At 45.3% G+C, this 17,834-nt stretch overlaps 1 protein-coding gene across 5 annotated transcripts in view; it reads left to right on the top strand.

The window, feature by feature from the left end:
• AK4 (adenylate kinase 4) overlaps positions 1-17,834 on the top strand; it is a 78,529-nt gene that overhangs the window by 34,133 nt on the left and 26,562 nt on the right. For all 5 annotated transcript variants that reach the window (XM_074265738.1, XM_074265737.1, XM_074265736.1 and 2 more), the window contains one exon: positions 11,237-11,356. In XM_074265738.1, coding sequence (XP_074121839.1) covers positions 11,237-11,356 — 120 coding nt within the window. The remainder of the gene's footprint in view (positions 1-11,236; positions 11,357-17,834) is intronic.

Raw genomic sequence — 17,834 nt, 5'->3', positions numbered from 1 at the left:
GCTGCATCATCTGTTGAGGAAGGGGCAGCCGTGGAGTGATGGCTCCATGGGGGTGAGAACTGGCTCTCTGTCCTCCTCTTCTTTCTCTTCCCTACTTTTCCTTTCTCCTCCTCCTCTCCAGCTCCCCGCACCCATCCTGAACAGCCACAAGGGGAAAGATTTGGATGCGAGTTGCTTTTTCTTCGATTCTTATCTTTAGGGAAGATGGGAGCGTATGCGAAGGAAAAGCCATTCTGGCTGGGACGGTGCCGTTGGAAGGCGGCTGCATCCTGGGCATCTCGCTCCGATGAGTCATCCTCCCTGAGAGCCGGAGGCCGCTTTTGCCACTTAAAATAGCATTTCTCCTGTTTGTCTCTAGATGAGAGGCAGTTTGGCACCTTGACTTTGGGGATGCTTTTAAAGAAAAAAGATAGTTTTATCATCTTGGGAGTCATCAGTGCATGATAAGGAAAGTGCTTCCCAGAAGTGGGCTTGGGCTTTTCCCCTCTGGGTGCAGTGGAGCCCAGTTACTGGCCACCGCCCCTCACCGAGGATGCTCCGGGGCCAGTCGCTCCACCTTCGGCGGGTGACTAATGCCCCTTTGGAGTCGGCAGGGCCCCGACGGCTCCGCTTGGCTGAGGTGTGCCTTAGCAGAGGCCATGTGACAGCCCGGCTCATGCGCTCCCGGGATTTCTCCACTAGCTCCCAGCTTCCCTCTTTGGCCTTTTCAAGCATTTCCCAACTCTTCCTAGAAGTAGAGAATTCAAGGGAATGTTCCCCCTCGGAGGGGAGTCTCCCGCCACCATCGTCACCACCTGGACCCGCAGCTAGAAAACACCACATGTGTCCCAGTCGCACGCTCCTTAGACCGTAATTACAATTTTAATTTCCTAAGACCTGCCGTGATAAATTAAAAGCAGCAGCAATAATTACTGGCAGATAGCGCTTGTCAGGTTGGCAAAGGCTAACGTAGAGTGTGATCTGTGCGGTAGCCCTGGGAAGTTGCTACTGAACTTTCATTAACCCTTTTATGGATGAGTAAGTGGATATTAAGGAGAGGAAATGATGTGCCGTCGGTCACGCTGTTGATATGTATTCTGCCTCGCAATGTACTGGCTGAATGGTTCTGGGCTAGTCATTTAACTTTTGTGCCTCAGTTTCCCCATCTGCAAAATGGACTTTTGAGATCCTTGCCAACTAACAATCTTTGATCCTCTGGTCCCAAGAGGTAAAGTTTGAACTTCACATCAACCATTCTAAGCCTTATGAAGCCATTCTGGCTCCCTGTAGGTTTTTTTCCCCCCCAAGGGAAGCTTAGAGATTCCTGTTCCCAAACTCCTTCTAGACCCTGAAGCAGGTTTAAGTGTACCCATTCACTTGAGTCTTCAAAAGATGAATTTCAAGGATGCAGGGGCACTTTAATGCTCCCCCTTTGCTGAGACCTTTTTTCTTCCTGTCTGAAATCCAGCTATACTTTGGCCACAATGTCTTAAGGAGAGCTTAGAGGTCGTGGGATTGTGGGTATGGCGCTGAGAAGGGCCTCTGGGGCCATTGAGACCACCCCCCCTCATTGTATGGAGGAGGAAACTGAGACCCATGGGGATGAAGTGATCTGGTCCCCCAGGGAGGGAACAGTGGAGCTGGGATTTGAACCCAGGTTCTGTGATTTCCAAATCCAATGTTCTTTTGACTGGATCAGCTTTGAGAAGTGATGATGTTGTGTCAACCATTTTCTACTTTTCAAAACGGAATTCTTTCAGCCTGGGTTTACTTGAAGGGCCCCTTAGTCCGTCTCCTTTCTGGTGCTGGATGCTCCAAGGACCCTTTCTCTACTGATATCCTACAGCTCAGGCCTTCTTCAGGACTTTCTGCCCTAGTCATCCATCTGCCTTCCACTCACCAGATTTTCACCCCACTTCCTTGAATGGGATGGGGCAGCTGGGTGGTGCCGTGGAGAGAGCTCTGGGTTTGAAGTCGGGACCACCTGACTTTAAACCTGACTTCAGACATTTATTAGCTGTATGAGAAGTGACAAGTTTGCCTCAGTTTCCTCATCTGAAAAATGGGGATAATAATAATACTTCTCTCCCATGGTGGCTGTGAGGATCATATGAGATATTTGTAGAGCACATAGAGCAGTGCACATAATAAGTACTGTATAATGTTAGCTATCATCATCCTCACTGTCAGTCACCATCACCACCACCATCATCTCCTCTTGTAGTCACTGAGACAGCTGTTCCCCCCTCTCTCCCCTTTTTGACCTTGTTCTGCTTTTACTGCGTCCCTCCCGCTGTCCCTCCATCTGTCTCCGGTTCTTCTCTGTCTCCTTATCTGCTGTTCTCAAGTCCTCCCTTCTCATCACTCTCCTGCTCTGCTCAAGCTCCTCTCCTCTCCTTTGGAACAGCTCTTTTCTCTCGAAGGCGTCCAGTTCCCTGGCGTTGCTCCCCTGACACCATCTGCTTCCTCTCTCCCTGTTCTCCTTCCCTCTCCCTTCTTCCTTGCAGTTTCTGACTCAGTCGGCAGTCAGTATTATGGCTCTTGCCTGATTAAAAACAATGACATCCAGAGGTTACTTCGAAAAAAATCCCATTTTTCTTTCTATCTCACCTTCATTTTCTCACGTGCCTTCTAGGTGCCATCCCTTTATAAAAAGAATAAAAAAGGAGGGGGAAGCAGGTCAGGAAGGCCGCCCATCCCATCAGCCTCCGTTTGACGGCATTGCCAGTCTTTCCACACCCATCATCCCCTGCTCTTGGCTTTGCTTGTCTCCCCTTTGGTATGGCCTTGATCATTACAATTACACCGCCTTCAGTTTTGATTGAAACCCTCACTCTGAGTGTCCATGCCGGAGAGTTACTTAGAATGGGGGCAGCGCGACACGATGAGTGCGGGGCTGAACCGTTCCATGGATGCTTGTTAGCTGGGAGGTCCCAAGGAAGTCCAACATCTATGAGCCCAGTTTCCCATCTGTAACCTGAGAGTGATGATATTGTCTTGGTATCCACCAACTAGAGGCAGCACGGTGCAGGGGGGAGAGACTCGGCAGGACCTGGATTCAGCTCTGCCTCTTGCATACAAGCTGTGCCTCCTGGCCAAGTCACTTACTTAACACCTTAGTTTTTTCATCTGTAAAATGTGGATAATATGCAGGTTATTATGCAGGTTAATTGTGAAAATCTCAAGACATAATATATATATATATACACACACACATATGTATATATATATTTATAAATTATATATAAAATAAATAAATGTATATTATGTATATATTGCTTTTGTAAGCCGTACAGTGTTATATAAATGAATATAATTATATATAATAATATATATGCATATTAATATATATAATAAATGTTATATACTACACATTTATTAAGTGCTTATGATATGCCACACACATATTATACATATTATAATATGTATGTATGTATATAGTATTATACATATTATAATATGTACTGGTTAAAAAGAAGTTAAAAAAAAATCCTGTTCTCTTGGTGGATACCAAGACAATATCATTACGCTCAGTTTACAGATGGGGAAACTGGCCTCATAGATGTGGGACTTTCTTGGGACCTCACAGCTTACAATCTAACAGAGGGAGAACTTCTCACAAGCAAACAAATTTGTACCCTGAACTACATGCACCATAAATAGGGAGTAATTTAGTGGATAGAAATTGCTGAAATTAAGAGGGGTAGGGGAAAGCTTCCCGTGGAATGTGGGATTTTAGCTGGGACTTAAAGGAAGCCTCAGAGGTTAGTAGTTGGTGTGGAAAAGTGTGGCCAGGTTAAGCCAGAGGCGACGCTTGGAGCTGACGGTGTTTTGTTCATAGAACAGCCAGGACGTCGGACTCTGGATCACAAAATACACCTGAAGGAAGAAGGTCTAAGAAGGTTAGAAAGGTGGGGGTGCTAGGTTAAGAAGGGCCTTTGGTATTTCATCCTTGAAGTAATAGAGAGCCCCGAGAGTTTATTGAGTAGGAACATGACAAGGTCAAACTTATGTTTTAGAAAAATCCCATTAGTGGCTGAATGGAAGGACTGGAGTGGGATGCAGGTAATGAGGGTCTGTACCAGTGGGAGGGCGTGTCAGAGGAGAGGCGGGGCTGTATTGGAGAGATGCTGCAAAAGTGAAAATGCCAGACCTTGGCAATAGTTTGGCTCTGAGGGTGAGAGAGGGGTAGGAATCCAGGCAGACTGCTGGGTTGTGAGCCTCAGGGACTCAGGGTGGGGTTGCTGGCCACAGTAACATATAAAATGAAACCTCTTTCAGTGGGGAAGCATTTATTGAGCTCCTTCTGGATACCAGGCCCTGGGTAAGCTCAGAGTGGACCCTTCTGTCATGGAGCTCCCATTCTACTGTGAAGTATTACCGAAATGCTGATTACAGATGAGAAATGGTACAGGCTCAAAGAAAGGTAAAACTCAATCAATACACCATTGCTATCTGCTACATTTTAGACGCCATGCTAGCTTGTTATGTTGTTGAGTGATTTTTAGGTTGTGTAGAATTCTTCGTGACTCTATTTGGGATTTTCTTAGTGTAGATGCCGGAGAGGTTGGCCCTTTCCTTCTAGTTTTACAGATGAGGAAACTGAGACAAACAAGATGAAGTGAGTTACCCAGGGTCACACGGTGAGGAAGTTGCCCTCTACGCATAGTGCTGGGGCAAGTGCCAAAGACAAAACCCAAACCAAATGCCTGCCCTCATGGAACTAAGTTCTAAGGGGAAACCATGCCACCAGAGAAGCACATATAAAATGATTTGAGGTGAGTTAGGGCACTAAGGACAGGCTTCCAGGAGGAATTAGTACTACTGATTTCCAATCATTAAGTTGTGGGTAAAACCGAAGAAAAATAATTAACCTTATCCTAACACTCCTAATTAACTCTGCCCTAGCTGCAACTATAGTTCTTATGGCCTTTTGGTTACCCTTCATCTTGGAGGTGGAGCTGAGCAGGGAATGGAGGAAATTAGTTTCCCAGTTCACGAAGACCTGTTGATTCACACCCCTTTGGAAGCATTCTGGCCTCCGGAATGTTGAAATCAGTGACCTTCTGGGTGCTACTTTGTTTTTCCATCTGTCCGATCCATTTAGCGTTGGCTTGACCCGTTGGAACACTGCCTTTCTTTTCTGCGGTCACACCCAATCCTGTACTGAATCCAGCCAGCATTTATTAAACACCAACATTTGCACAGGCACCTTGCTGTGGTAGATTTAACGTCACACCTGGGGCTGGATTTCTGTTGGATAAAGGGGCGTCTTGAAGAGCCAGAAGTCCGCTTGCAGGTGAAAGGCGTCCTGAGTTAGGGTCGGCCCTGCCACTGTCTGAGCTTCTCGGCCAAATGAGCAGCATTTGCTGATGCTTTAGTCTTTTTCCAGCCCCAGATACAGAGATCATTTTTTTTCCCCCAATGCGTTTGGATCACTCTGGTAGTCTGATTTCAAAGCAGAAATGAAACTTTCTGCCAGTGGTCAGTGCCAGCTGACTTGTGGGACCCTTTATCAGCCTTAGAGTTGATCAAGGGAAAAAATAGTTCTAGGAGAGAAATGTAAATAGTTCTTCATGATCAGCTAGAGACTGAAGAGCAAATATTCCCAGTGCTTTTCAAGAGCCTGTGAGCTTCTTTAATTGAAGTTTAATAGGAATTGAGCAGAATAAGCCATTAGTTGCTCTTATTTTTTTCAATAATTTTGTAAAACTGTTGAAAGGTAATTTGAGATCATGGGGAGATTACTGGACTGGGCTGGGAGTCAGGAATATTTGTATTCAGATTCTGCTTTCCCATATCTACCTTTTCTGTCTCTCTAGAGAAGTCCTGTCACTTCTTAGGGTCTCGGCCTATTGAATGGGGCTAAAACCCTCCCAGGATTGGCCTGAGGACCAAACAAGACCATGGATGGCAATGCCCTGCCAGGCTTTGGAAGTGATCTGCAAACAGAAGTATTATTACATTTGCTAATAATGATTAGCATTGTACAGTGAGGTTTCTCTAGTGCTTCACTAGGTGTACTGTTTTTATTCCCTTTTTATAGAGGAGGAAACTGAGGCAGGCAGAGGATAATTATCCCTTTCAGCTTCAGATCAGCAAGTCTGTGATTATGTACATGCTTGTAACTTGGCGTGTTTTGTAACCCAACACTCAATTCTTCCCCTGCTGGAAGGGATGCGTTTCTGACATATGGCCTTAATCACCTTGGGGTACTCGGAAACTTTTTGTTACAAAAATAAACAAAAAGGAAAGCAGGAATTAAAAGCTGCCAGCCTATGTTGGTCACCTCATATTAGCCAGGAGATGTTTTACCACAATCTGGTCTATTGCCGTGAGTTTCAGGGACTCTGTGTGTCATTCCCTATGAATACAACTTGGTTGGAGATTCCGGAGGCCAAGCCTGGAGGACTGGGCCTCTCAGGGAACATGATTGACGAATCCCTTTCCTAAATTTTGCCCTGGCAAACTGGAAAGAGTGGCCGGAGGCCCGGTTTCCTGGGATGGCCCTCTCTTTTCCGACACAAATATTTGCACCTAAACTAAGAGCTCCTCCCCAGGAGCAGCCTCCTCACATTCTCTGACCTCTCTGGCCTGAGCAGCTTCCTGTTGTAGAAGGGGGAGGGGAGGCTGATGTTATCTTTTTCCAGGATGGAGGAGGTGGTTCCTTCTTTTTCCTGCTCCGGAGAGGAAAAGCTGAGGCTGCCAGGAGCAGCTGGCCTGGTGGGAAGGCCGCGGAGCAGCTTGAGAACCTGTTCACAGAGAGGGAGTTGTTTAAACTGCACTTGCTGATGTTAACTTAGGGACAAATAGGAGGCTCCTTGGAGAAGGCAAGATTTGGCACTCAAGGCCTGGATTTTGAGCCTCAGTTTTGTCTGTGAAATGAGAGTCTTGTCCGTTCTCCAGTTGATAAATGGCCAAAGGATATGAATAGATAATTTTCAGATGAAGAAATTAAAATCATTTCTAGTCGAAGAAAAAAATGCTAAATCATTATTGATCAGAGAATAAGACAGTTCTGAGGTACCACTACACACCTCTCAGATTGATTAAAATGACAGAAAAAGGTAATGATGTCTGAGGGGATGTGGGAAAACTGGGACACTAATACATTATTGGTGGAATTGTGAACTGATTCAACCATTCTGAAGAGTAATTTGGAGCTAGCCCAAAGCATTCTCAAACTGTGCATATCCTTTGATCCAGCAGTGTCTCTACTGCATCTGTAGCCCAAAGAAATCATAAAAGTGGTAAAAAGAATCCACATGTGCAAAAATGTTTGTGGCAGCCCTTTTTTGAATTAAAGCTTTTTATTTTCAAAACATGTATGCATAATTTTCAGCATTCACCCTTGCAAAACCTTGTGTTCTAATTTTTCCTTCCCTTTCCCCATCCCCTCCCCTTAATGATAAGTAATCCAGTATATATTAAACATGTGCAATTCTTCTCTACATATTTTCATCATTCTCATGCTGCACAAGAAAGAAAAAAATGAGTAAGAAAACAAATTGAAAGCAAACAGCAACAAAAAAATGAAAATACTATATTGTGATCCACACTCAGTCCCTCAGGCCTGTCTCTGGGTGCAGATCATTGGAACTGGCATAGCTCACTGTTAATGTAGCAGCCTTTTTTGCAGTGGCAAGGAATTAGAAACTGAGGGGATGCCCGTCAGTTTGGGACTGGCTGATCTAGAGCCATTCAATAGCTCAGAGAGCAGTCCAACATCTGCATCTGACAGACAAGTGAAAAGCCTTCCCTAAAGTCCCACAGATAAATTAGAGGAGCTGGGAGAGAGAGCTAGACAGTTTCAGAAGTCATTCTAGCACAAGCCCCTCATTTTTTTATAGTTCCTGCCCTCAAAGAGTCTTTTTTCTTTTCTTTTTTGTTCTTAATTAAAGCTTTTTATTTTCATAATCCATGCAAAGATAGTTTTCAACATTCACCTTTGCAAAATTTTGTGTTCCAAATTTTTCTTCCTCCCTCCCAGATGATAAGTAATCCAACAAAGGTTAAATATATGCAGTTCTTCTACACATATTTCCACGTTTACCATGCTGCACAAGAAAAATCGGATAAAAAGAAAAGAAAACGAGAAAGAAAATAAAATGCAAACAAACAACAAAAGAGTAAAAATGCTATGTTGTGGTCCACACTCAGTTCCCACAGTCCTCTCTCGGGATGCAGATGGCTCTATCCATCACAAGATTATTGGAACTGGTCTAGATCATCTCATTGTTGAAGAGAGCCACATCCATCAGAGTTGATCATTGTATAATCTTGCTGTTGCTGTGTACAATGATCTCCTGGTTCTACTCATTTCACCCAGAATCAGTTCCTGTCAGTCTCTCCAGGTTGCTCTGAAATCATCCTGCACCTGATCATTTCTTCTAGAACAATGATATCCCATAACCTTCACTCAGCATCAGTTGATTTAAGTCTCTCCAAACCTCTCTGTATTCCTCCTGCTGGTCATTTCTTACAGAGCAATAATATTCCATAACCTTCATATACCATAATTTACCCAACCATTCTCCAACTGATGGACATCCATTCATCTTCCAGTTTCTAGCTACAACAAAAAGAGCTGCCACAAACATTTTGGCACATACAGGTCCCTTTCCGCTCTTTAGTATTTCTTTGGGATATAAGCCCAATAGCAGCAATGCTGGATCAAAGGGTAAGCACAGTTTGATAACTTTTTGGGCATAGTTCCAGATTGCTCTCCAGAATGGCCGGATTCTTTCACAACTCCACCAACAATGTATCAGTGTCCCAGTTTTCCCACATCCCCTCCAACATTCATCGTTATTTGTTCCTGTCATCTTAGCCAATCTGACAGGTGTGTAGTGGTATCTCAGAGTTGTCTTAATTTGCATTTCTCTGATCAGTAGTGATTTGGAACACTCTTTCATATGAATGGATATAATTTCAATTTCATCATCTGAGAATTGTCTGTTCATATCTTTTGACCATTTATCAATTGGAGAATGGTTTGATTTCTTATAAATTAGGGTCAGTTCTCTATATATTTTGGAAATGAGACCTTTATCAGAACCTTTAACTATAAAAAATATTTTCCCAATTTGTTACTTCCTTTCTAATCTTGTTTGCATTAGTTTTGTTTGTACAGAAACTTTTTAGTTTGATGTAATCAAAATCTTCTATTTTGTGATCAATAATGAGCTCTAGTTCTCCTCTGGTCATAAATTCCTTCCTCCTCCGCAGGTCTGAGAGGTAGACTATCCTCTGTTCCTCTAATCTATTTATGATCTCATTCTTTATGCCTAAATCAGGACCCATTTTGATCTTATCTTGATATATGCTGTTAAGTATGGATCCATATCTAATTTCTGCCCTTGATCTGTTCTTGTAAAAGGATTTTCTTCATTTGGGACTTCCTTTCTTATGCCTTTTTCCTCCCTCCTTCCCTCCTGTTTTTCCTTCCTCTCTCCCTCCCCTCTGTTCTTTCTTCTTTCTTTCCCTCCCCCTCCTTCCCTTCCTCTACTGTTTCTCCCTTTCTTCCTTCCCTTCCTGCCTTCCTCTTCTCCCTTTCCTCCTTCCCTCTCCAGTGCTAGTACCTTCTGTACATTGATCACCCCCAGGTCTATCCCATTTGCATCCAACACACTCTTTGCTGTTGTCTCCGGCACCGGACCGTGTGCTACTCGAAGGCAGGGATCGCCTTTTGCTCTTCTTTGTATTCCTGATATTCAGCATGGCGTGCCTGGCACACAGTAAGCACTTAATAGATGGCTGTCGCCTGACTTTCCACCGCAGGGCACGGTCTCTGCCAAACCCACAGCCTGCAGCACGGACTTCTGCAGAGAAGAAAACCCTCCTGGAGATGTTTACTGTGGAAAAGCCAGATTTGGGTCTGAAGGGAAAACTGCTGTGTATTTCCAGGAGGCCGAGAACAAGAACAACAACAACAGCCTTCCCAGGTGCATGACTCAGGCTTAATTGCTACCATCCTTGGGCTTGGACAATTAGTTTTTCCAAGAAAACCTTGGCTAGAGAGGGCCATGATTCTACATGCAAATTCCACGGCACATTTCCATGTTGAGAAAAGGTGCTTCGGGGGCTGCCTTCCCATCCTCTTGTGGAGTCCCTGGAGGCTGAGCCATCCCTCACTTATTGGTGAGGCTCTTCGGTGTGGAGTCTGTAGCAGGGGGTGCCCATGGAACTTAGCCTGACCCCTGAGGTCCAGAAAGACAAGGCTCTGCCTCCAGACCTTTTCCAGGCTTAATAGAAAGTCTGAGCTTACTGTCCTCCAGATCTTTTCCAAGCTCATCATCTTTAGCAGTGCGGGCCTTGTTGTCTTTTGGGAGGATGTAATCCAGCTATCTGAGCAGCACCACTTAACCGAATAGCTGAACCTCCCCTCCTGATCTTTTCCAGATCTCCTCCAGATCTTTTCCTCTTTTAGAAGAACTTAATAGAACTGCCTGAGCTTCCCCACTTAAGAGAAGAGCGGATGCTCTCCTCCCTGGAAAGAACACAGTGTATCTCTTGTTAGGAAGCTTTTTCAAGAACTTAGTATCCAGATGGCTGCCAGTTTCAATGTTGCTAATAATTGGTTCAGGAAGTTCCCACTTAAGTTCTTTTAGATAAGAATAGGGCTCAATCAATGTCCCTTCCTCAGCTCCCCTTCTGGTACCCTAAGACCCGGTGCTTAGGTGACATCTGGGGCAGCTAGGGGACGCCACAGGGCACAGGCTGGAGGCAGGAAGCCTCATCTTCCTAAGTTCAAATCCAGCCTCAGGTACTTACTCAGTGTGTGAGTCTGGGCAAGTCACTCCATTCTACTCAGTTTCCTCATCTGCAAAATGAACTGAAGCAAGAAATGGCAACTGTTTTAATAGCTTTACCAAGAAAACATAAATGGGATCATGGGAAAGTCAGACATGACTGAAAAATGACAGAACAACAATAGGGTCCCTTTCAACCCTCAGTCTACTTAAAATGTTTCCAAGACCTAAGTCACCAAAGGAGCGGAACGGGGCCTTGTGAATTCCTTCACACCAGCGACTCCTTGGGCCAGAGCCTTCTTCCCAGCACATTGGACATCAAAGACAATAAATGCTGTCGCGACTCGTTTTAATTGTTTTACTCCATTAAAAAGGTCACCTGTTGAATGGTTCCCATGGGAGGTGAGCATGGGATGGAAAGAGAAGACCGGAAAATGGCGTGAGAGAAGTTGTAGAAAGCTTTGAATGGACTTTCCCCTCTAACTCCCTATTTTCTCTTTTACTAGAGTTGGGCATTCTGGCCAAGCAGTACATACAGCAAGGACTCTTGATTCCGGATCATGTGATCACTCAGCTAATGATGAGCGAGCTGGAGTCCAGGCGCGTCCAGCCGTGGTTGCTTGATGGTGAGTGGGGTGAGGGCAGCCTGACCGGCGGAGGGGCGTCTTTGTATCTCTGTGTACAGTCTTGTGCATTCCAAAATACGGCCTCAAAATGTTTCAGTGATTTAATGGTTAAACGGGGGGGGAGGGGAGTGGACAGCTCCAGTGGCATTCAGCTCCATCCCTGTCTCCAGCTTAGCGCTTCAGGAACCTTTCTGAAAGGAGGCCTTTGCCATATGGTCATAGAGCCAAGCAGCCCCTTCCTATCGCTCCTAATGCTCCCCTCGGAGACCGTCTCCGATCCTTCCTTTCTCTGGCTTGTTTGTATCCTGGCTTCCCCATGGAAGGCCCCTCGAGGGCAGGCCGCAGGTTTCTGCCTGAGCTTGTATTCCCAGCACATGGCATCTTACCTGGCACGTGATAGGTGCTTAACAACTGCCTATTGAATTGAGTAACAGCAGAAAGAAGGCTTTAAAACTTTAACTTTTTATAAGTGTATATGCTCATATCCTCAGCTTAAGGGCTTAACTCTGTGACGGTTAGGGCCCCCATGTTCTTTCCCTGTTCTCCTTGTGCAGGTGACAGACATGACGTATATGCACATGGACACAAAACATATGTGCAAATATACACCTATACTTAATGTCGTAATGAGTCACAACATATAGATACATGTGTATGTGGTGTGTGTGTGTGTGTGTGTGTGTGTGTGTGTGTGTGTGTGTGTGTGTGTAAGGTGGTTAAACGAGGGGAGGTCAAGAAAAGAATCGAGACTAGAGCTAGAAATTTCCACCATCCAGATGGCTCTGAAGCCGGCCATCCAGCAAGTGGCCAGGGAGTAGAAGAAATGAGAGCCTAGAAAAGACCAGACAGGTCTCGAAGGGTGGGGGGTGCTTCATGAGGCACATGTGGGACCTTGAGCTAGAAACAAGCTGCCCTCGCTCTGTCCATTCGGCGTCTTTAACGACCGACCCTCGTCATGATTGAGAAGAGGGTGTCGGCAGCTTGGCGTAAATTTAAATCCGAGATTTCACATTCTCTCTGTTAAACTCTTGAGGGCTATGGAGCAGGATGAAGAAGTAATTGGGAAATATGTAACAAATTAAATACAAATACAAGACAGCCATAATGTTAGTTTGGGGTTTTCTCCATCGGTATGACAGGAAGAGAACCATTTCCATTGACTTAATCTGTTAGGGCTTAACTCTGTGACTGTTAAGGCTTAACTCATATGACTCTGTGGTTCTTTGGATGATATTTTGGCCCAAATGCCACCTCCTGTGAGATGCCCCTTGAGAATTCCCCTTGCTGAGGTGCTCCCTCTATGTTCACATGGTATGATGGGAAAGAGCCATGGGCTCCTGCTTCCTTTCTGTATAATCTTGGGAAGGTCCCCTGACCTCGATTACTTCATGTGGAAGACGGCCTCTGGGAGACTTTCCAGCTCTGGATGCAGGGCCCCATTCTCTTGTGCAGAGGCACCCTGGGTAACCGGCCTCAGAATCGGGAAGATCTTCATGTGAGGTCCTGCCTTGGATGCAGACTGTGAGAGGCACCCCTTAGGACTACACCCTGCAGAGAGGTGCAGATCTCTGTTGGTGAGGGGAGTTTGTTTAGTCAGAGTTCCCGAGCCAGTGATTTGGCAGGCAGGTCCATCCCCCCACATGTGATTGCATAAACACACATGTACACATATCTATCCATGTTTATCCTTGTACATCCCACTCCATTAGAGTATCAGCTCTGTGCCTCAGTCTCCCCATAAAGCCGGCCCACGCTTGCGAGAATATGGCTAGTAACAGTGGCCTCCCTGTTTCACCTCGAGAAGAACTCTCCAACTCCTGACCCAGGACAGCCATTTTCCTGGCTGTCCCCCTAATGTCTGGTATTCTTCCCCTTCCTCATCTTCACCTTCCCGCTTCACAAATCAACTAAAGTTCCAACTTCAGAAAGAAGCTTTTTCTGGTGGTCCTTATCCTTGGGGCCTCCTTTGGGATGGTTCCCACATCATCCCATCTCCAGGTGGTTTGTCCATGGTATTTTTCATGTCATCTCCCTCGTTAGATTATAAGCTCTTTGAGACCAGGAACTATCCTTTGTATCTCAAGCCTTTAGCCCAGTCCCTAGCATACAGTAGGTGTTTAATAAATGTTTGTAGATTGATGACTAGCAAGAGCTTAATAAATACTTATTGATTTGACATAGGAAGGAAATGTGCTGTTGGCTTCACTTAGTGCCTTTAATTAAATTTAATTAGGAAATCCAGGTGAATTCCTTGCCAATCCAACAGCAAACACTTATTAAACACCGACTATGTTCCAGGCACTTACTATGAATTTGAGATACAAAAATGATGACGAAGTAGTCCATGAGGCACTAACATTCTACGAGGGGAGTCAGGTACAAAGTAACCTCACAGTAATTATGATATGAGGGGCTTGGGGGAGAAGAAGGCGGCACCCGCAATGGGCAAAACGGAGGGGTTTGATTTTAGCTTTGAAGAAAATCAGGGCTTCCGTGAGGTGAGAGGGAGAAGAAAGAGCATTGCAGGCAGGAGTGTCTTTTCCCTAATAGGATTATTTTGATTCGACTCTTAAGACGTTGTTATTAAGCAACCTGCAGTTTTTATTTGAAAGATGCTAGAAAAACTAAATAGAATGCGTTACGTTTTTATAGCCTTGAGCCTTGAAGATTATATATAAACATGACTTGAGAAATGGGCTTCTGGGAACCAGTGACCATTCAGATTTTATTGAAGGGTAGGAGCTAAATTGAATGGAAGGAAATTGGTTGAAAGCTACTATAATTAAAAAACAAACCAACAACTTCCTCTTATTCCTGAGTTAGTGATGGAGTGACTACTGTGGAGTGACTTTCTGGGAGCACCTCACTGGTTTGGAGCAGGGCGCTGACCTAGGTGCTGCTGCGTGGGCATTTGCTGGAGCCGTCCGCCCTTCCCTGGATTCTTTTGGTCTTAGCACAGAAGCAGCAGGATGTTGGGGTGAGGGATGCTGAGGGTTCTGGTGTGAGAAAGGCTGAAGTTGGAGATAGAATAGGAGGAGGAGGAGGATGATAATATTAATAATAGTATTTAAAGTTTGCAGAGTGCTTTCTTATTTGATCCTCCCAATGACCATGTGAGGTAGATGCTATTATCTTACATTTGTTGCAAATAAGGAAACTGAGGCAGACAGGTTAAATGCCACTAGTCACTTCTTAGCACTGAGCTTGTTCACAGTAGGTACTTAATAAGTGTATTTTTTCATTCATCAGAGGAGTTAATGACACTTAGATCACATTAGGAATTAAGTCAGCATGTTTTTCTTCAGCACCCATTATGGGTCTGGCCCTATGGCTTATGGATGCTGTATTAAACACAAGGATGTAAAGGAGGATGAAAACCAGGATCTGCCCCCAAAGAAGGCAGGCTCACAGGGGGAGATATCATGAAAAGAGTTATGTACAAGTCAGTTATAAATGCGCAGCTAGGTGCAGTGGACGGAGTGCTGGGCACGGAATCCAAAGGACCTGAGCCATGATGGTGGCAGCCTCGGGATGTATACAGTGGAGACTAAAGGTGCTGGCAAGGTGGAGGCAGTAAGACTTGGTATCAGAGAAAGAGTTAAGGCTGACGCGGAGGGAGGCCTGGGAGGGTGGTGGTCCCCCCAAGTACATTTGTGCTTGGCAATTTTTTGGGCAAAAGTCATGGCAAACTCACTTGATGTTTTTGTTTAGCAGCTCTTAGTATCATTAGAAATTGGCACAGGACAGTCCTGAGGTCATTCATGCATGCTTTGTCTTGTTTTTGGCTTTCGGTGACTTTGGGGAAGTCCCTCAACCTGTGCACCTCAGTTTGCTCACTAGTAAATAGGAATGATAGATATTTGTAGAGATCTACACACAAAGGGAAAGAATAGATTTTGAGTCAAAAGACCTTGATTCAAATTCGGCCTTTGTCTCCTGTGACCTCTGTGACATGGAACAAATCATTTATTCTCCCCCGGCCTCAGCTTCTCATTTATAAATTATGGGGATGGACCAGGGGTCTCTGATAGCTCTAAACAGATGCTCCAGTAATTACATGGACTTTACGATTCCTATCAGCCCCAACTCAGTCCATGTACTTATCTATCTCCATCCATATCTATCATCTCTCTCCTCATCTTAGTCTATCAATTATCCCCATCTATCCATCCATCTCTGTTATTCATCTATCACATCTCTATCACCCCTCTGTCTCTGTTTCTCTGTCTCCCTCCCTTCCGTTTTCTCCGTCCCTTCACTCCTTCCCTCCCCTTCTGTCTCTGTAGTGCTCTCTCTGTCTCTCTGTCTCTGTCTCTGTCTCTCTCTCTCTTTCTCTCTCTCTCTTACACACACACACACACACACACACACCACATCTCTCTCTCTCTCTCTCTCTCTCTCTCTCTCTCTCTCTCTCTCTCTCTCTCTGTCTCTGTCTCTGTCTCTGTCTCTGTCTCTGTCTCTGTCTCTGTCTCTCTCTTTCTCTCTCTCTCTTACACACACACACCCCACATCTCTCTTTCTCTCTCTCTTTTTCTATCTCTCTCTTTCTCTCTCTCTCTCGTTTCTCTCTCTCTCTCTCTCTCTCTCTCTCTCTCTCTCTCCATATTCTCTCTGTCTCTCTCTCTCCATATTCTTTCTCCCTCTCTCCCTCCCTCCCTCTCTCTCTCTCTCTCTCTGTCTCTCTGTCTCTCTGTCTCTCTGTCTGTCTCTGTCTCTCTTTCTTATGCACACACACACACACACACACACCCCACATCTCTCTTTCTCTCTCTCTTTTTCTATCTCTCTCTTTCTCTCTCTCTCTCGTTTCTCTCTCTCTCTCTCTCTCTCTCTCTCTCTCTCTCTCTCTCTCTCTCTCTCTCTCTCTCTCTCTCTCTCTCTCTCCATATTCTCTCTGTCTCTCTCTCTCCATATTCTTTCTCCCTCTCTCCCTCCCTCCCTCTCTCTCTCTCTCTCTCTCTCTGTCTCTCTCTCTCTCTGTCTGTCTCTGTCTCTCTTTCTTATGCACACACACACACACACACACCCCACATCTGGTACTACCTGCCCCACTGGGTGGTTGAAATCCAATCAGATAATATATGTAAATTGCATATTTGAAAGCCCTCCACAGAAGTGAACTATTATTAGCCTTCTTCCTGGCCCCCTTCAGAGTGTGATTGGATTGTTTCTAACCCTTTAAGGACCGCTCCCCCTGCTCCCCAATCCCCACGATCTGTTCCTCAGTGCTCTTCTCCAGACCTAGGAGAGGGAACAGGAACCCAGATGGTTTTGCCCTGTGCCCGTGGTGGGCAGAAACTTCCTGCCTCCTCTCTGAGGGGGAGAAGCCATTTATCTTGGATTAGTAACAGAAAGCGCATTCTTCCTTTATTTTTCCTCTCTGTAAGAGGCCTAAAGAGGAGAAGGGCAGTGCACAAAGAGGCTGCGCTGACACAGATCCAGAATCAGGCGGACTTGGAGGCTCCGTGGATGGTGCTGCCCAGTCAGAGGAAGGGCCTCGGCCAGTGAGGGGGCAACGGCAAAGGAAACATGATGCTTTTTGTCAAATGATGAACTTGCAGGAATGGTCTCAGACATCACAAGGTCTTTCCCCATCAGTGTTCTTCCTTCCTTCCTTCTTTCCTTCCTCCCTCCCTTCCTCCCTTCCTTCCTTTTTTTTGCAAGGCAATTGGAGCTAAGTGACTTGCCCAGGGTGACACAGCTAGGAAGTGTTAAATGTCTGATGGCAAAGTTTTGAACTCAGGTCCTCCTGACTTCAGGGCTGGTGTTCCATCCACTGCACCACCTAGCTGCCCCCCCCAATCAGTTTTTACAGGTGATCTTTGCCAACTTGCCTAGGGTCATCCAGGTGTTGTAAGAGGCAGGATGTGAATCTATCTCTTTCCTCTTCTGACTTGCATTGAGTGTAAGTCTTTTTCTCTGAAGCTCCCCCCTCCCCATCCTCCCTGTTTTCAGTTCTGCCCTCTGGGGGTGTATACATCAAACAAAACACTCTCCTTTGCTCTGTCTGTGACCACCTTTCTGCTTCCCGGCAGCCACTGCCAACTTCCACTCCGGATGGAGGCACTCACTGGCGGCTCCCCAGGCGGCTTTATTGCCTAGACAGCCACTGAGTGAGGAAGGGCATCTTTAGGTTGTTTTGTAAACTCACTGCTCTTCCACACACTTGATTGTTTACTTTTTAATGTCCTAAATTGCACTTTCTGTTAAAAAGAGGGGCCTGAATGGGATGACCTTCAAGGTTCTTTTCCAGGCTTAATTTTCTTTGAATATTATGGGGATTTTTTTTTCAGCTCTCAAAGCTGGACTGCCAGATGTGGGAAAGCTGGGTTCAAATCCTGTCTCAGATATTTCTTTGCTCAGTGACCTGAGTAACTCACTTAATATTCTAAGCCTTAGTTTCTTTATTTATAAGTAATAATGCTTATCTCACAGAGTCATTGTGAAGATCAAATGAGATATGTGAAGCACTATG

The sequence above is a fragment of the Sminthopsis crassicaudata genome, chromosome 4, assembly GCF_048593235.1.
Source record: "Sminthopsis crassicaudata isolate SCR6 chromosome 4, ASM4859323v1, whole genome shotgun sequence".
In the NCBI taxonomy this organism is placed as follows: Eukaryota; Metazoa; Chordata; class Mammalia; order Dasyuromorphia; family Dasyuridae; genus Sminthopsis; species Sminthopsis crassicaudata.
This window is presented reverse-complemented; position numbering and strand designations above follow the sequence as displayed.